Here is a 17,128-nt window from a genome sequence, read left to right as displayed (position 1 = left end):
ACTCATAAAAAAGCCGTCGTATTTCGCTTCAAAATGTTACTTGGAAGTCGAGTTAAGTTGATTTTGAGTTTAATGTCCCTTTCAGAAGCGAGGCTATATGAGACGGGACCTACTGATTAACGTGGAATCTGAATCACATGAGCTCTCGACGAGAATCGAACCCGGGTCTCCCACGCCAAAGGCGAGTACACTAACCGCTTAGCCACGAAGGAGCTCGTACTCGGAAGTCGAATCCACTTTCGATATGCCGCACACAACGCCATCTGTTGATACACTTTAGAACTTTTTTTTTCTTATGCCATACCGTTTCCCCCTTTCTCAAGTATATTTAGTTCAAATTTGAAGTCATTCTGACCAGTAGTTCTTTTTTTAACAGCGGTTTGAAAGTGGGACTTTAATTATAATCACCTTGTATTTGAGAAAATCGACTCTCAGCTTGGGAAAGGAAATATTGACAAAGAGTGGGATAACATTATTAATAATTTTAATAACAAACATTATATTACAAAATACATTTAAAGCTACTTTAATCTATAAAAATACATTATTAGGTAATCTACAAAAATTGTTTGCTACAGATCATCATGAAATTCACAATCTGGTTACAAATATGAATTGGTGGAGGCTCAGTGGATCAGTGGTAGAGCGTTCACCTCCGGTGCTTAGGGTCCCTGGTTCGATCCCAGCTTGCGCCGTGTGGACTTTGTGGTGGAAAAAGACCGTGCTCGTGCGTTTTCTCGGGGTTCTCCCGTTTCCTCCACTTTCTTCATTCCACCATTTCTTTCATTTCTCATCATCACCGTCTCCTTTAGCCTAACCGGCATAAACGTGGGACATAAAACTTGAAAAAGATTTCATTTTTTTAAAATATGAATTTGCAACACTGACACTCCAAGGCGACATCTTAAATGGCTGCTGTTAGTTTTCCGCTAGAGATATGTGGATGAAGAAGAAATAACTTCCAGCAAATTGTCCATAAAATGTGGTATTATTTATCTGTAAATAAACAGAAATTTACTAGTCTATTATGTACTCATTTATAAAACAGCTTGAAATAAGTGTATGTAAAAACAAATAACGGAAAACCCTCAATAGAGAATGTTTTACATACATTATCTATTGAGAGTTTTCCATTACTTGTTCAAATAGTTTATCCATAGATCCTATAGTTGATTTAGAGTACTATACCTAAATATGTGATTAGCCAGCTACGTAACACAATTTAAGCTTTAAATCATCTTAAAGAAAGACAATTGATAAATTTGTTTTAAATATCAAATAACTTTTGATCCTCACAGATTTTTGTATATACGAATGTTTTAAAGAAAATATTCGTTAGAGAAACTCTCATTTCAAAATACTAACAACATGGAAAATTTCTTGGGGGCATTCAACATGGGAAATCGTGCGTGTAAATCAAGAGCAGACCATTTACATTTAACACAAATCCTATCCTAATCATAACTATATATAAAACTACATGAACTGACATAAAATAAAGGGGTACATCCGGTTGACGTGGAAAGTTGAAATTTGGCATGATACTAGTTTTTTTTAGGACTAACAGACAGAAAAATTGCCAAAAGTGAATATTTTTAACTTTTACGGGGTCTAAAGATGGGATGAAGAAATTCTCCGTGTTATTTAAATGGGCTTTTTTTAAACCTATAATCTTATGTTTTAGGTACTTGAAATTAGAATAAAAACTTGAAATTCGGTATAATTATACGTTTTCGTTAGCGTTACCTAAGTAAATCAGTAGAAATAAAAATTTCCAACTTTAGAGTTATTTTATGGGGAACTGAAAAATCTTCCCCATGTTATTTATATGGGACACCTTTTACACTCCAAAATTATTGGGCACTTGCTGTAGGGCTACAATGATTAAATGTGGCGTGAATGTAGCTTTTCGGACCTAACCCACAGAAAAATTGGCAAAAGTTAATATTTTTAATTTTTAGGAGGTCTAAAGGGAGGATGAAGAAATTCTCTGTATTATTGAAATAGGCCCTTTTTTGGATTTATAATCTCATGTCTCAAGTACTTGGAATTGGAATAAAAACTTTAAATTCGGTATGCTTGTACGTTTTTGTTAGCGTTATCTTACTACATCACAAAAAATAAAAATTTTCAACTTTCGAGTGGTCTTATTGGGAACTGAAAAATCTTTCCCATGTTATCTATACGAGACATTCTCTACATCTCAAAATGTTTAGACACTTCCTTCATGATTAGAATAATAAAATTTGGCATGATTGTAGTCTTCCGGGACTAACCCACAATAAAAATTTTAGTTTTTATGGAGTCTAAAGGGGGATAAAGAAATTCCCATGTTATTTAAATGTTCGTTTTCTGGGATACGAAATCTTATTACCTCTTAGATAGGAAAAAAAAAAAAAAAAAGGAGGTAGGAGGCAATAGGCGGAGCAAAGACAGGAGTCTGGCAGGCGGAGCCCACAGCTAGCCGAAGGCTAGTCTTTTCAGTATAATTGAACTAGACGTTTACCATGCTTAACTGTATACTAGGGGGTAGATATTTTATAAAATTAATTTGTTTCGCGAAACTTCTCTATCTACATACGTACGCTATATACATGCACATGCATAGTATATAAGGAACTCGCTGGTCGAGAAAAATGTACAGTGGACGGATGACGAGAAGAGCCCTAGCAGAAGTAGTGTGACGTAGGTATGGGCTCACCCACTTTTCGCACGGGGGTTTCGGCAAGTCGTTCCCTATACGAGTTCTCATGCTATCTAATTAATACATTCGTTTTCTTGCGCGCAACGTATAAGTTCTATATTTAAATATGTATTTTACAAATATGAGTGATTGATATATCGTATATATGTATATATATACACATATAGGCGGATCCAAGGGAACTATAGAGGCTATAGTACGCTCCCCCTTTACATCAAAATTTACACGGCATAAATGGCAGTTGATTTTATCCTTTACTGGACAATTTGAAGACTATATACAGCCTAGCCCCCCTCTTGATCATATGATGTATCCGCGTGTGTATGTGTGTGTGTATGTGTGCATGTGCCAGCATTGGTTTCGAGAAATTCCAATCAACTTGGTACAAATGTCACTTATACCCTAGAGAGAAATGATACTGTCGATTCCACAGTTTTTTCGGAGTCGATGATGAATAGTGATACCTGCGATTCCATTTAAGTAACGTCCACTAGGGTTTCGCTCGAGACGAGACGAGACAGAATTTTCGTCAAAAAATTCGAGTCGAGACAGAGTGCTTCTAATAGAAACATATTTATTTTTTGAGACGAGACATCACTTTCACGACATATTTTCGAGTCGAGACAGCCTCAAATCCTGTCTTGTGCGTATCCCTAACGTCCACCTTCATGTTTTACCAAGGAATATCGTTGCAACGCAAGTATAACAAGTATAACAAAAATTAGACACAAAACGAAATGAATAGGGTACTTACCCTTTACTGTGATAACGGCTGTGCCAATTCGTCACTGTCATCATCTGTTTCACCCTCGAATGCACCATCCGAATCATCTGACGGCTCACTGTCGCTATCTTCTGTTCCTCCAAACGAAATCAAAATTTTTTCTACCTCATTTTCCATCAAGCCGTCCCGCTCCCAATACTGTTTTTCTATTTTTTCGACATGCTGACAGAAACCCTTCCAATCTTCTGAAGTGCATGATGATATTGCAATTGAGGTAAGTTCCTGGAGTGCTGTGAATGAAAGTGACCCTGTCGTGTTATGGTCACGTATATATTTTTTCACCTTGGCCCACGAAAGTTCTATCGGGTTCAAATCACACGAGTACGGGGGAAGACGAAGCACTGTATGGCCATGTTCTTCAAGTAATTTGTCCACACGATACGTTTTCTCACGAGGTTTGTTGGCTTGAATTATAGCGTTTAATTCCGCCTTCCTCATGGTTTCATCACAGCTAATTTGTCGAGATTTTAGCCAGGAGAGCATATCGGTTTTCAAGCTATAGCCCGAAGGAACTTTTTCTGTTTGTACTGAATGGTAAGGAGCGTTATCCATTACTATGACAGACTGAGGAGGAATATTTGGGATAAGTTTTTCTCTAACCCACTTCTGGAAATTCTCACCATTCATTTGACCGTGATAATCACCTGTACTACTACCTGCCTTATATATAAGACACGCGTTCGGCACAAATCCATTAATGCTTCCTGCATGCACAACTATGAGTCGATATGCAGAACTAGCATTCGCATGGACCCCCACGACATCGTCTGACTGCCAACACTTCTTTGTTGTAATGTTGCTGTCGACTCCAGTTTCATTAAGATATATCAGAGCGCGATTTTCTCCCCGATATCTCTTGACAGCTCTTAAATATTTACTCCTCCACGTTACAATATCTGGTCTTTCAATCAACACCTTTCTCCTATTGTTACATCTCTTCCAAATGAAACCACACTGTCTCAATACCTTGCGCAGTGAGTCTATTTTCCAAGGAAAATGAATTTTTTGCCGCACTACAGTTAAAAGCTTAGCACACGTTGGTACAATGTGATCTGACACGTACATTTCAATCACAGCATTTCTTATAACACACAAATCAAAATCGTCTACAATGACATTTCTGTGATCGGGTCTTTTCCTGTGTTTACCGGGAGAAATCAATTTTCGTGTCGGAGAATGCATTTTCCGTGTAAGAGACTCCTTGCGAATTCTTTTTATAGTTGATTCAGACAAACCTGTAGCTCTAGAAGCACGTTTTGTGGCTTGACCAAGAGGTACTAAACAATGTTTCTCTCTTGATTCGCGGTCACAGAATTCAACAATGTTGCTTATTATTTCTCGACAATCACTATGAATAGTCGCGCCTTTCTTCCTAGAGCTCGCCATTACACTAAAACACAGTATATTATAATATTAAAACACACTAATTCGAAAAACACAACGAAACTAAGCACGAAACACAAAGCACAACGCGCGTTTCAAATGACACCACGGAATAGCACACAGATAACTTTACCCGGAATAGCAGACGACATCTAAGTATAGACCGCACCTTAAAAACCGAAAATGGACTTGACCGTGTCGTTGACCTTTCCCCGCCACCCCTGTTTTAGGGCTCTTCTCGTCATCTGTTGGCAATAGTTGCTCTTTCTTTTCTTTTTTTTCTTCTTCTTTTTTTTACACTGTATATAGAATTGAAAATTCGTAAATCATGGCCTGAAAAAGTCAAGGAATTAGTGATTGCCAAATCAATAAATTAAGTTTTTTTTTTTTATTTATTATTATGAGTGATGGTACCACTATAGTATGTTCTATCTATTTTTTTTAGGTGTTCAGCGCTTGCTGGAAGTCTCGAGTGAGCTGGAGGAATACAAATACGAATCAGCCATGGAAATCACACCTTCGACTAGAACCATTGTGACTGTTTGTCTAGCTCGAGTATATGAGAATATGTATTATGATAAGGCCAGGGAACGATTCTTAGAAAATGTGGACGATTATATAAAGTAAGTTGTCGTGTTAATTTAACTTTATTAACACTAGAAGTACCGCTCGTGATTTTTTTATGTTGTTTCTTTGAATACAACACGCCAGCCACGTTCACTTTTGTTAGTTTTGTATCATAATATCATCTAACATACAGGGTGGTTGTAAAGTCAGTACCTATTTGTAACAATGAATATTTCAAAAAGTAAACAATCTATCATAGTTTTATTTCCGTTGAATACATTATTAGGGTGTACCATTTGGTTATTAAGTTACATTTCAACGTATGCACCCGCATTTTCCACACACTTCTCGAATCTTTTAGGAACAGAATCCATGGCTCTACTTAGCATCTCAACTAGAACATTTGCAAACACTTCACGGATGTTTTGTTCTAGACTGTTAATATCATATAGCTTTCACTTGTACACTTGTTCCTTAGCCTAACCTCAAAGGAAGAAGTCGCATGGGATTAGATCGGGGCTGCGTGCAGGCCATTCTATCGGTCTATCGGCCATTCTCCCGTTTTCTCCCATTTTCTTCATTCCACCATTTCATTTATTTCTCATAATCACCGTCTCCTTTAGCCTAACCGGCATAACGTGGGACGTAAAACTGAAAGATTTCATTTCTTTTCCTTCCAATCACCATGGCTTTTGTCTTTGTAACGTTTATTTTCATCCCATATTCCTCACAGCCCTTCCTCTAGTTAAATGTTAAAGGAACCAAAAATTTGACAGTCACACACACAATAATAATAATAATAATAAATCGGTTATGATCTTTTTTTCTTTCTTTTCTCTTAATAGGGATAAACTAATTACTCCGGACATTGAGTCAAAAGTTCGTGTGACAGTTGCATTAACGTCACTGTTGCTTGGTCCACTAGATGTTGGTAACACCATTATCGCACGAGAAGGAATATTGGAGATGATTCTGGTAATGGCCAACACAGATGACGTCTTACAACAGGTATAGTATTATTCGTTATCCTCATTTACTTCTTATCAGCGGATATTTCTGGTATCCGCATCCTTGTCGAGTTGTGCTTTTGTATAAACCACATCCATGTATAAACACTATTTTCAGGATTCATCGCCATTCTTAAACTCGTTAAAGAACCACTGTACTGTTCTATCTATACCCCTAGCGAATGAGTAGCATATTATTATACCTGATTGACTAGCATTTGTTCCCAGTTCAGATTGTACTGTTTGCTCATTTACCACACCCCTACTGAATCACTATCATATTTTTGTAACTGATGGAATAGCGTTTGTTCTCAGTCATTTACCACACCTCTACTGAATGACTAGCATATTTTTCTACCTGATTCACTAGCATTTTTTACCAGTTCAAACTATACTATTCGCTCATTTACCATAACCCTACCAAATGATTACGTAGCATATTTTCCTACCTGATTGACTAACGTTTGTTCTCAGTTCAAACTATGATGTTCGGTCATTTACCGTACCCCTACAGAATGGCTAGCATATTTTTCATTTCTGATTGACTAGCGTTTGTTCCCAATTCAAATTGTAAAGTATACGGACCGTTTTGTTGTTAGGGGTTCTTGTGTCTGATGATCTGTCACTGATGTCCTTAACTGCAGTTAGCAGAAGTAGTAAACTGTGATTACTATTATTCGTATTATATCCTTCTTCTTCTTCAACAACAACAACAACAACAACAACAACAACAACAACAACAACAACAACAACAACAACAACAACAACAACAACAACAACAACAACAACAACAACATCATCATCATCATCATCATCATCATCATCATCATCATCATCATCATCATCATCATCATCATCATCATCATCATCATCATCATCATCATCATCATCATCATCATCATCATCATCATCATCATCATCATCATCATCATCATCATCATCATCATCATCATCATCATCATCATCATCATCATCATCATCATCATCATCATCATCATCATCATCATCATCATCATCATCATCATCATCATCATCATCATCATCATCATCATCATCATCATCATCATCATCATCATCATCATCATCATCATCATCATCATCATCATCATCATCATCATCATCATCATCATCATCATCATCATCATCATCATCATCATCATCATCATCATCATCATCATCATCCTCCTCCTCCTCCTCCTCCTCCTCCTCCTCCTCCTCCTCCTCCTCCTCCTCCTCCAGTATGACTAATAGGTAATACGTATTTAGGGATAAAGTATCAGTAGCATTGAAAATCAAACACTTTTCAGTAATTCTCAACAGTGTTACTGTAAAATACATTTAGAAGTAATGTGTATGTTATGATTATACACCGTCCGACAAGTAAGTAATGAGACTTATGTTATTGTAACGAAACACTGAATGCAATCCGTAAAGTAATATTTGCGTTCGACAGAGTAATCCCTCCTCTACAGTCTGGCAATACTACATTGTTGCACGTGAAGCGTGACGAGAAATATGACATCATTACCAGCAGTCATTGAAGGGCCCTTGTCAAGTTAGCAGCATGGAACAGAAAATAAATGTCAAATTCTGTATTAAACTGGGTAAAAATGATGCGGAGAGTGTATGAGGATGTGGGGATACGAAGAAAGTTCGACTTCAAGTGAAGACAATGCTGCTTCATTTCGACGACAGTAAAAGTATCATTGAACATGTATATGTACCAGTAGGTCACACAGTAAATGCCCAGTTTTATTTAAGTGTTTTGGACGTTTCATGAAGAGAATTTGTCGTGTTCGGCGTGAATACTGTGTCAGGTAGCTGGATCCTTACCCATGACAATACACCCATTCACTGGGCAGTACTTGTTCAGGAATATTTGGCCATAAAAGCAAGTGTGTGTGCTGCAGTATCTTCATATTCTCCAGATATGTCACTCTGCGACTATTTTGCATTCCCTAAACTGAAGTTACCATTAAAAGGACAACTTTTTGACAATGTTGAAGACATTCAAGCAACAGCGTTTCGGAACATATCACAAACTGAGTTGAGTTGATTTTGAGTTTATCGTCCCGTTCAGCAGCGAGGCTATATGAGACATGGACCTACTGATTAACGTGGAATCCGAACCACATGAGCTCCCGCCGGGAATCGAACCCAGGTCTCCCGCGCCAAAGGCGCGTACGCTAACCGCTTAGCCACGGAGGAGCTCATATCACAAACTGATTTGAGTTGATTTTGAGTTTATCGTCCCGTTCAGCAGCGAGGCTATATGAGATGTGGACCTACTGATTAACGTGGAATCCGAACCACATGAGCTCCCGCCGGGAATCGAATCCAGGTCTCCCGCGCCAAAGGCGCGTACGCTAACCGCTTAGCCACGGAGGAGCTCATATCACAAAGTGAGTTACAGAGGTCGTTCTGCTTCTTGTGTGATTATGCCACTCGCTGTTTTGACGAAGAAGGGATGTACTTTGAATAATAAAACAGGTATTATTACATTACCTTTGTTTGGTCACAATAAAATCAGTTCTCATTACTTAATTGTCGGACAGTGTAATTCATGAAGAAATATTTTTATGCCTCTATTGTCTTATTTATTTATGAATTAATTTTGTGTTATTTCCAGAAAGTGGCTTGTGAATGTATCATTGCAGCAGCATCAAAGAAGGATAAAGCCAAATCTATTATTTCACAGGGCGTGAATATTCTGAAGAAATTGTATCAAAGCAAAAATGATAGTATTAGGGTAAGTCTAGATATTTGCTGATGGGCATTATAAGATACACTTTTATAGACTAAAAATATGCACTAAACTTGTATCCAAGAGATTATTTCTAGTTGTATGATTTCGATCTTCTTTGAGGCGTTCTATACCATTGGTTCTCAACCTTTTTTAAATGTTATCACCAATTTAGGCCAAAATGTATATCGAGTTCGTTGATGAAGGTGATATTAGTGGTATAAATCAACAGGAAATTGTAGAAATCAACCATTTCCGGTTTTTTACGTTGATTACTTTAGAGCAAAAATGGTAATAGATACCAGGAAGCGGTTTCCTGCCATTAATCAAATATCCCAAAAATATATTCCATTTCCCCTTTTAATCTCTGTACTAACCCAAGAAGTGCTAAAAAAAATATTCTACCACTTACAGTTTCAATTGATTGCGAAAACAGCACGCCATTCAAACCAAACTTATTCACGTGGTGTACACGCAATACTGTTTACTTGTACTGTGAATAAATAAATATGAGTATGGAGAGAAACAAGAATATTACCTTGAATTTATTTATATGAGAAATAGTAAATTAAGGGCATTTTCTTTTCTTTTAGGTTAGAGCGCTGGTAGGTCTGTGTAAGCTTGGTAGTAGCGGAGGAACTGATGCTTCGATTCGGCCATTCGCTGACGGATCAACGCAGAAACTTGCTGAAGCTTGTAGAAGGTAAACCGTCTATGATGAAAATGAATGATTATTTAAATACTGAGATTATGATACAATCAATAAGCAACAACAATTTGCCATAACTCTCTTTATACTGTGCACACTGCCTTCTGCTTTCGCGTGTTATAAGATTATACTATTGTGGTAATGCTACAAAAGTATGATCTTAATTGCTTCATTTTTCTTTCTTCTTTTGCAAACAGAACAAGCTGCTTCACTGGCATTGTGCTTAAGAAAGAATAGAGGGTGGTGATAATGCACCAAAAATACTGTCTTCGACAATAAATCTCGCCGTTGGGTGCGAATTACTGGCTTCAGATTGTTGGCGAGCACTTTTTTTGTTTGCACTCCTTCTTTAGGTAGTCATCCAGTATAGCCCTTTTCTGTCTCAAAGTATGTTTAGTATCACCTTTACTGCGGAACGTGACCCTTGAATTTCTTTCTGATTAGTGATCGTGGGTATTTCCACTCTATGTTTTCTCTCTGGATTTTAACTCATGAGAGGGACCCATGTTTCATTTCCTGTGACTAAGTGCGTCAGTTCTCACTACTTAACTTGACCGCTAAAACAGTCAAGGCGACTAGGTTTTGAACAGAGTAGTAAGTGCCACAACAATTAAGGCGACGAAGTTCTGAACATAATAATAAATGCCACAACAATCAAGACAACGAAGTTTTGAACTGAATAGTGAGTACCACAACAATTAAGGCAACGAAGTTTTGAGCAGAAAATTAAGTGCCACAACAATCAAGATAACGAAGTTCTGAATAGAATAGTGAGTGCCACAACAATCAAGACGACGAAGTTTTGAACTGAATAGTGAGTTCCATCACAACCAAGGCAACGAAGTTTTGAGTAGAAAACCAAGTGCCACAACAATCAAGACAACGAAGTTCTGAACAGAATAGTGAGTGTCACAACAATCGAGATAACGAAGTTTTGAACATAATAGTGAGTACCACAAAAAATCAAGACGACGAAGTTGTGAACAGAATAATGAATGCCACAACAATTAAGGCAACGAAGTTTTGAGCAGAATAGTAAGTGAAGTTGTCCCCATTATCATCCCATCCTCCAAACATTCACTATTCTGTTAAAATCTTCCTTGCCTTGATTGTTACGACGTTCGAGTAAGTGGTGGAGGTTGACGAACATCTTGCTACTTCTTGTGACTTCGTGTGTCACTCTTGTTCGGTCATTTTTTTAAAAACTTTTCTACCCAATCGTACACACTTCAACGTGAAATAGGACATTCCCCGTATTATGTTAAATCTTGAATGTCTCCGATCAGTTCTAATATCTGATACACCTTCAGAGCAGACAAGGTGGGCCATTGTCTTCTGTTCTTGCTTGGTATATAATTCCGGCAGAACGGCCATGTTCTTTCTGCAGTAAAAGAAAGAAAAATGGAGCAAGTAAGATCAAAATCCTATAACATTATCACAGCAGCATAACCTTATAACATTCTCTGACAGAAGGTAGCGCGCACAATATAAAGAGAGTTAATGGTGAAATTGCTGTTATTTATTGAGTACTTCGTTTTTCATGATTAAATTAGAAGTGTGCAATTCAGACTTTTGATTCAGCATTGTCGTTAAGGAAAAGAAAGAAAAAAAAAAAATACTACAGTATATAATTACAGGGTGCCCACCCAACCATGAAAATCGTGAAGCCGCAGATTTAGTATAGCATGAAAAACCCTGGAATAAGCTATGAATTTCGTTATCAAACCTTGAAAATTATAAAATCTATAAAATTATTTTTTTTTTTTCGTTTCCTGTATGTACAGTTGACACTATAACGTTGAACGGGGCAAGTTTAATTATTCCATTGCAACGTGCCGACCGCCGCACCTACGCTTTGTTTCCGTATGTTGTTTTTTTTTTTATAGTCGTTATATGATCAGACAAGGTTATTTTGTAAACTTTCTGACCGCGAAATTGAAAAATTTTGAACTTGAGAACTGTGACAAATCCATGAATGGGAACCCTGTTTGATTTTTTTTTTTTTTTTTTTTTTTTTTTTGTATCAAGTTCTCAGTATACTTATAAAAATAAGACAATAATTTTCAAATTTCATGACAGTAGTGAAAATTATTTTTTAAATGCGTAACAGTGTGGATTAATGATTAGGTGTGTAAGGAGGATTGTTGACGATTTTGGAGCAAAAGTGCATTAAATAGTAAATATTTGAGAAAATACTTATCAAGGACTGAATACCTTTGATTTGAACTCACACAGTGTGAGATAATTATTTTTTATTTATTTATTTATTTATTTTTAGATTTTTGATCAATCCAGCCAAAGATCGAGATATGCGTCGTTGGGCCGCAGAAGGTCTGTCGTACCTTACTTTAGACGCAGACGTGAAAGAGAAGCTGATTGAAGATTTACCAGCTATTCGGGCGCTTATAGAACTTGCTAAGGTAAGAGTGTAAAGTAGCTTTTCCCTAGTGTCAAGTATTTCGAAGTAAAGTGCTTTATTTCGAAGTGGTTTCATTATTTTAAAGCCAGTACATGTATAAAACATGAGCTAAATCCCAGAATAAAGAAATAAATGCGCGTGATATATATAGGGTGTTAATAAATTATGTAACACAATAATAATTGCAACTGACCTGAGTAATGTCCTTTTTTATGTATTTCTAGCCAAGTAATATATTCATTAAAAAATCCTTCAGGACACTCTTGGCACACCAAAGCCAACACATATATAAAACATGTTTATTAGTACTTTCAGATTGGTAAGACTTCAGGAGGATTTGGGTGAAGAACCAAATACAAGATCAAATCTAGGTTCTATTAACGGGTACAGCCCCCTTACGATAGAAATTTGGAAACAAGAAGTTCACTACATTTTCAAGACGTGAGAAAATAGATGTGAAAAAAATTCGTGCACAAGACTTCCCTCTCGTGTGTCTCATTCCCATTGTATCCAGAGACATTGTACAAATTAAAGAAAATATCAAAAAGACACAACCTTAACCCTTGTCCGGGCAAGCTATTTTTGTAACGTAGATGGCAACTGGCGCCTTACTAACTCTATTAGCCTTACCAACTCGATATGTTCATGACTTTAACTTCGACTAAAGATAGGAGAATTCAGAATTTTATGTCATCGAAATATTTATGGTTATTATATTGAGAAATTCGAAATATATATATATATATGAAGCTACTGGGCCTGGGAGGCCCCGCTTGCCCGGATAAGGGTTAAAGTTAGTTTTAAGCCCCTTAGAAACGTGAAAGAACTTTAAGTCCTTAAACAAATTATTTTGTGGATTAAAAAAAAAAAAAAAGCCTAAGTGGCATATATCGGGATTTTAGCTCTTGTGACGCTTTCTATGTTGGAATGTCTAAAAGAAACATTGGCACTAGGTTAATGGAACACAGTAGAAACTTCCGCGAGAATAAAGGTGTCTCAGGACTGTCAAAACATCTTCAAACTATAATACATCCAGTTACATTGGGCCATTATTAACATTGAAAGAATCGTATTTGAAGCTTGTTATATTAGAACATATAACTCCATTTCGAACACTGAATGAAAGAAACGTATTTGAAGTTTATTGTATTAGAACAAAAGAAACTCACTTTCGAACACAAAAAATGGGAACCTCGAGGAAGAACGGGATACGATGATTACAAATTACATTAATAAAAACAAAAATTAAGACCGTTAATACTTGATTATTTATTCTTTAGGACATAAAGAGATTACAGATTGAGGAAAGCATTTGTACATTAATTTGCAACAGTGTTAATATGGCAGCATTTGTACATACTGTACAAGGCTTTAAACTTAATAAAGTATTGGAAGATATGTGGAAAGCAGATTACAGGACTAAATACTAAAAAATAAAATGAAATCTTTCAGTTTAACGTCCCACAGTTATGACTTTAGGCTAAGGGACATGATGATTAAGGCAAGTGAATAATGATTGAAGAATTGGTGGAATGATAAAGGAGGAGAAAACAGGAGTACCCTGAGAAAACCCATGGACACAATGTTTGCTACCATAAACTTACTTGGCCGGTCATCCAGAGACCCCACATACTAGAGATAAACACTCTTATCACTGAGCCACCGTGCACCCTAGATACTCAAAAATATAGAATAAGATTTGATTTAGAGTTTAGTGCACTATTTTAATATATTGAGAAATTTCTATCTATTTTTACTCCACTGTTGCTGTACCAAAAACTATGTAAAAACTAGTGGTGGGCACAAAAACCGGTTTTTCGGTTTTCAGAAAAACCGAAACCGGTTTTCGAAAATTTTCAAAAAACTGGTTCCGGGTTTTCACCGAAACCGGTTTCGGTTTTCTTCAAAACCGGTTCGGTTTTCTCCGAAACCAGTTATCGGTTTTCTCCAAAACCGGCTATCGGTTTTTCACCTGATCCGGTTTCGGTTTTCTTCGAAGCCGATTCCGTTTTTTTTTTCAAAATTTGTTCTATTTCTGACCAGAATGGTGTTTCGTTGTTCTCCGGAAACCGAATCCATTTCCACAGAAATAGTTTTGTGTGTTTTCGAAATATTTTCACCGAAACCAGTTTCGGTGAAAACCGAACCGGTTTTGGAGAAAACCGAAACCGGTTTCGGTGAAAAACCGAACTGGTTTTGGAGAAACCGAAATGTCGGTTTTTCGGGTTTCGGTTTTTATAGAAACCGGTTTTCGGTTTTTATAAAAACCGGTTTTGCCCATCCCTAGTAAAAACCCATAGAGAAGTCTTAAGCTTTAGCTTCGATGAAGAGTAGCCGTGGGAAGTATTGGAAATATTGACTAAAAACACATAAAAAAATAAATGATATTCAAGTTAGTTGCAATTATTGTTAATATAAAGTGTTCCATACGCTAAATAACCAATTATGTATCACGAGTTTAATAAATTAATATTTATAACACGAGAATATATTATTTTTTAAAATTTCTATCTTATTCAATGCAAATATTGATCTTGTAATTTCAGACTGGTGACCAGTCAGCAGTATACGGCGTGGTAACAACGCTGGTAAACCTTACAAACTCGTATGACAAACAAGAGGTGATACCGGAGATGGTTGAGTTGGCTAAGTTTGCCAAGCATCACATTCCAGAAGAGCATGAATTGGATGACCCAGATTTTGTAACCAAGAGAATAGAGGTACGTATAATCCTTTGGTGTGGTATGCTGGAAATACATTTATTTTATCTACTTAGTAGGTGTAGGGTGGCTCAAAATTACTAGATCATTTAACTTTTTTAAGAAGTTTATTCTACATAAAGGTTTCACGTAAAAAGATAGCATAATACATGTTTCTTTTATTTCTTTTCATTACTTAAAGATAACATTCTTCAAGTCTCACAGTGCCATTTTCAGTCTCGCACATTGTTGCTCATATCCTGCCGGGTGTTGGAAGAGCACATGATAAGACATGTTCGAGGCAGGTCAGTTGCAGACCACTTTTGTCAAAAAACGTGTAATTCAGTTGCAAATAATCATCTCTGAAGGTGCATTTCTTACATTAAAACGTCTGCAATAGCCTCCTTGGATCGCAGTAATTGATGGTTTGATTTTCAAAACAAAGGTCCACAATTGCGGCTCTTTGTTCAATGCAGAATCTCTCCATACCTTCCAAGTTGCTGGTCAACGAACTTAAAACAGTTTAGTACTGAATTCCCTATGTCTGTCTGTCTGTCTGTCTGTCTCTCTGTCTCTCTCTCTCTCTGTTGTTTGCGATTTTTTTCCATTTTAAGTCCTCCATTCGATATAGCATCAAAAACTATCTGAAAGAAGTGATGGAATTTTCGCGTCAATCTTACTGTTTCCGAGATATTGTCCCAAAAAGTTTCGATTTCGGAGATTTAAGGAGCCATATCTCGGGAACCGTAAGACATAGATAGATTATATTGGTGTTGATCAATACCTAAGAGGATGGTAAACATTTTGGTACTAAATAACTGGCCAACTGGCCTCCGTTCCCCCAGATATTGGCCAAATAAGTTCGGATTTCGGGAGCTCTAAGGAGCCATATCTCGGGAACCATAAGTCATAGAGAGAAGATATTTTGCGAATTTTTCAATTTTAATCATGTGTCTTTGCAAAACAACATATTGTAGAACGTTTTATCAGAGCTCATAAACAAAACATGTGGAAAAATGTTAGTATTCAAGGAAATTATAAATGGATAGATATATTACAAGAATTGTTTAATGAGTATGATAATAAAATACATAGAACAATTGGTATAAAGCCTGTAAAAGTTTGCAAGAAAAATTAATTCTTTTTAAGTTTATTCTGGCAATGTTCTTGTTTTTAAATTTGAAATAGTAATAATAATAACAACAACAATAATAACTTTTTAAAGTTATTAAGTTTTAAAATCATACAGTTACTTTTGAGACACCCTACTACATTTCTAAAATAAAACTAAAGTGTCCTATATTAACAGACAGATATATGCACGAAGCTTTACTTCGATAAAGTTCTACCAAATGCTTTACTTTTGGTTCATTTCCACATACGATCAAGGTACTAGAATATGTACTTGTACCTCTATAAAGTTGTATTTACTTAACAGAAACTACAAGTACACAGAAAGTACTTCACGCGTAGGTAGTACATAAGTATCGTATTGACTCGAAAACATTATGATATTTTCAGTATAGAAACAAGTGTCCTAAAACCATACTCATATTATAATCACAGCATAGCCTTTTACACTTAAATATATGTATATATAATTTCACGCTAGCTATATTATCTGTATCACTTCCCTGTAACCGTGGCGTGCTGTTACTTCACTCATGAAGGTCATACATACATAGGAAATAGGTAATGGTAATGCGTCATGTTATAGTTCGATTTCATTAATACCCAAAACTTATTATTTACTGTATTTTTACTACGCTTCCACACGGTGTTCAAAGATTTTCATAGTTAAGCATCAATACTTTATAGTGTTCCTTTAGTTTGTACAGTAGATGTAAGGTGTTTTTTTCACAGCTGTCGCCCAGTTGAAAAAATCCTCGTATTTCTCCGAAACCAGATAGGTTTTGTTCCTTTTCTGAGTTGTTCAAAATGTCTGATTTTGTTTCTGATAAAATTATTTTATTTTCTTATAGATACTTGCCAAAGAGGGAGTGACATCTGCTCTAGTCGCTTTGTCTAAAACGGAAAGTCAAAATAGCAAGGAGTTAATTGCTAGGTAAGCTGGTTTTCTTCCCTTCTTTCATTTCTGATGTACTTGATCCAG

The 17,128-nt window shown here is 36.4% G+C and overlaps 1 protein-coding gene across 1 annotated transcript in view; it reads left to right on the top strand.

Annotated features, from left to right (window-relative positions):
* Positions 1–17,128, top strand: part of unc-45 (unc-45 myosin chaperone) — an 80,388-nt gene that overhangs the window by 23,026 nt on the left and 40,234 nt on the right. The window contains exons 9-15 of the mRNA XM_081756542.1: positions 5,317–5,494; positions 6,284–6,446; positions 9,075–9,194; positions 9,782–9,891; positions 12,176–12,317; positions 14,863–15,036; positions 16,998–17,080. Of these exons, the coding sequence (XP_081612668.1) occupies positions 5,317–5,494; positions 6,284–6,446; positions 9,075–9,194; positions 9,782–9,891; positions 12,176–12,317; positions 14,863–15,036; positions 16,998–17,080 (970 nt within the window). The remainder of the gene's footprint in view (positions 1–5,316; positions 5,495–6,283; positions 6,447–9,074; positions 9,195–9,781; positions 9,892–12,175; positions 12,318–14,862; positions 15,037–16,997; positions 17,081–17,128) is intronic.

Source organism: Thermobia domestica, chromosome 4, assembly GCF_964235325.1.
Source record: "Thermobia domestica chromosome 4, izTheDome1.hap1.1, whole genome shotgun sequence".
In the NCBI taxonomy this organism is placed as follows: domain Eukaryota; kingdom Metazoa; phylum Arthropoda; class Insecta; order Zygentoma; family Lepismatidae; genus Thermobia; species Thermobia domestica.
This window is presented reverse-complemented; position numbering and strand designations above follow the sequence as displayed.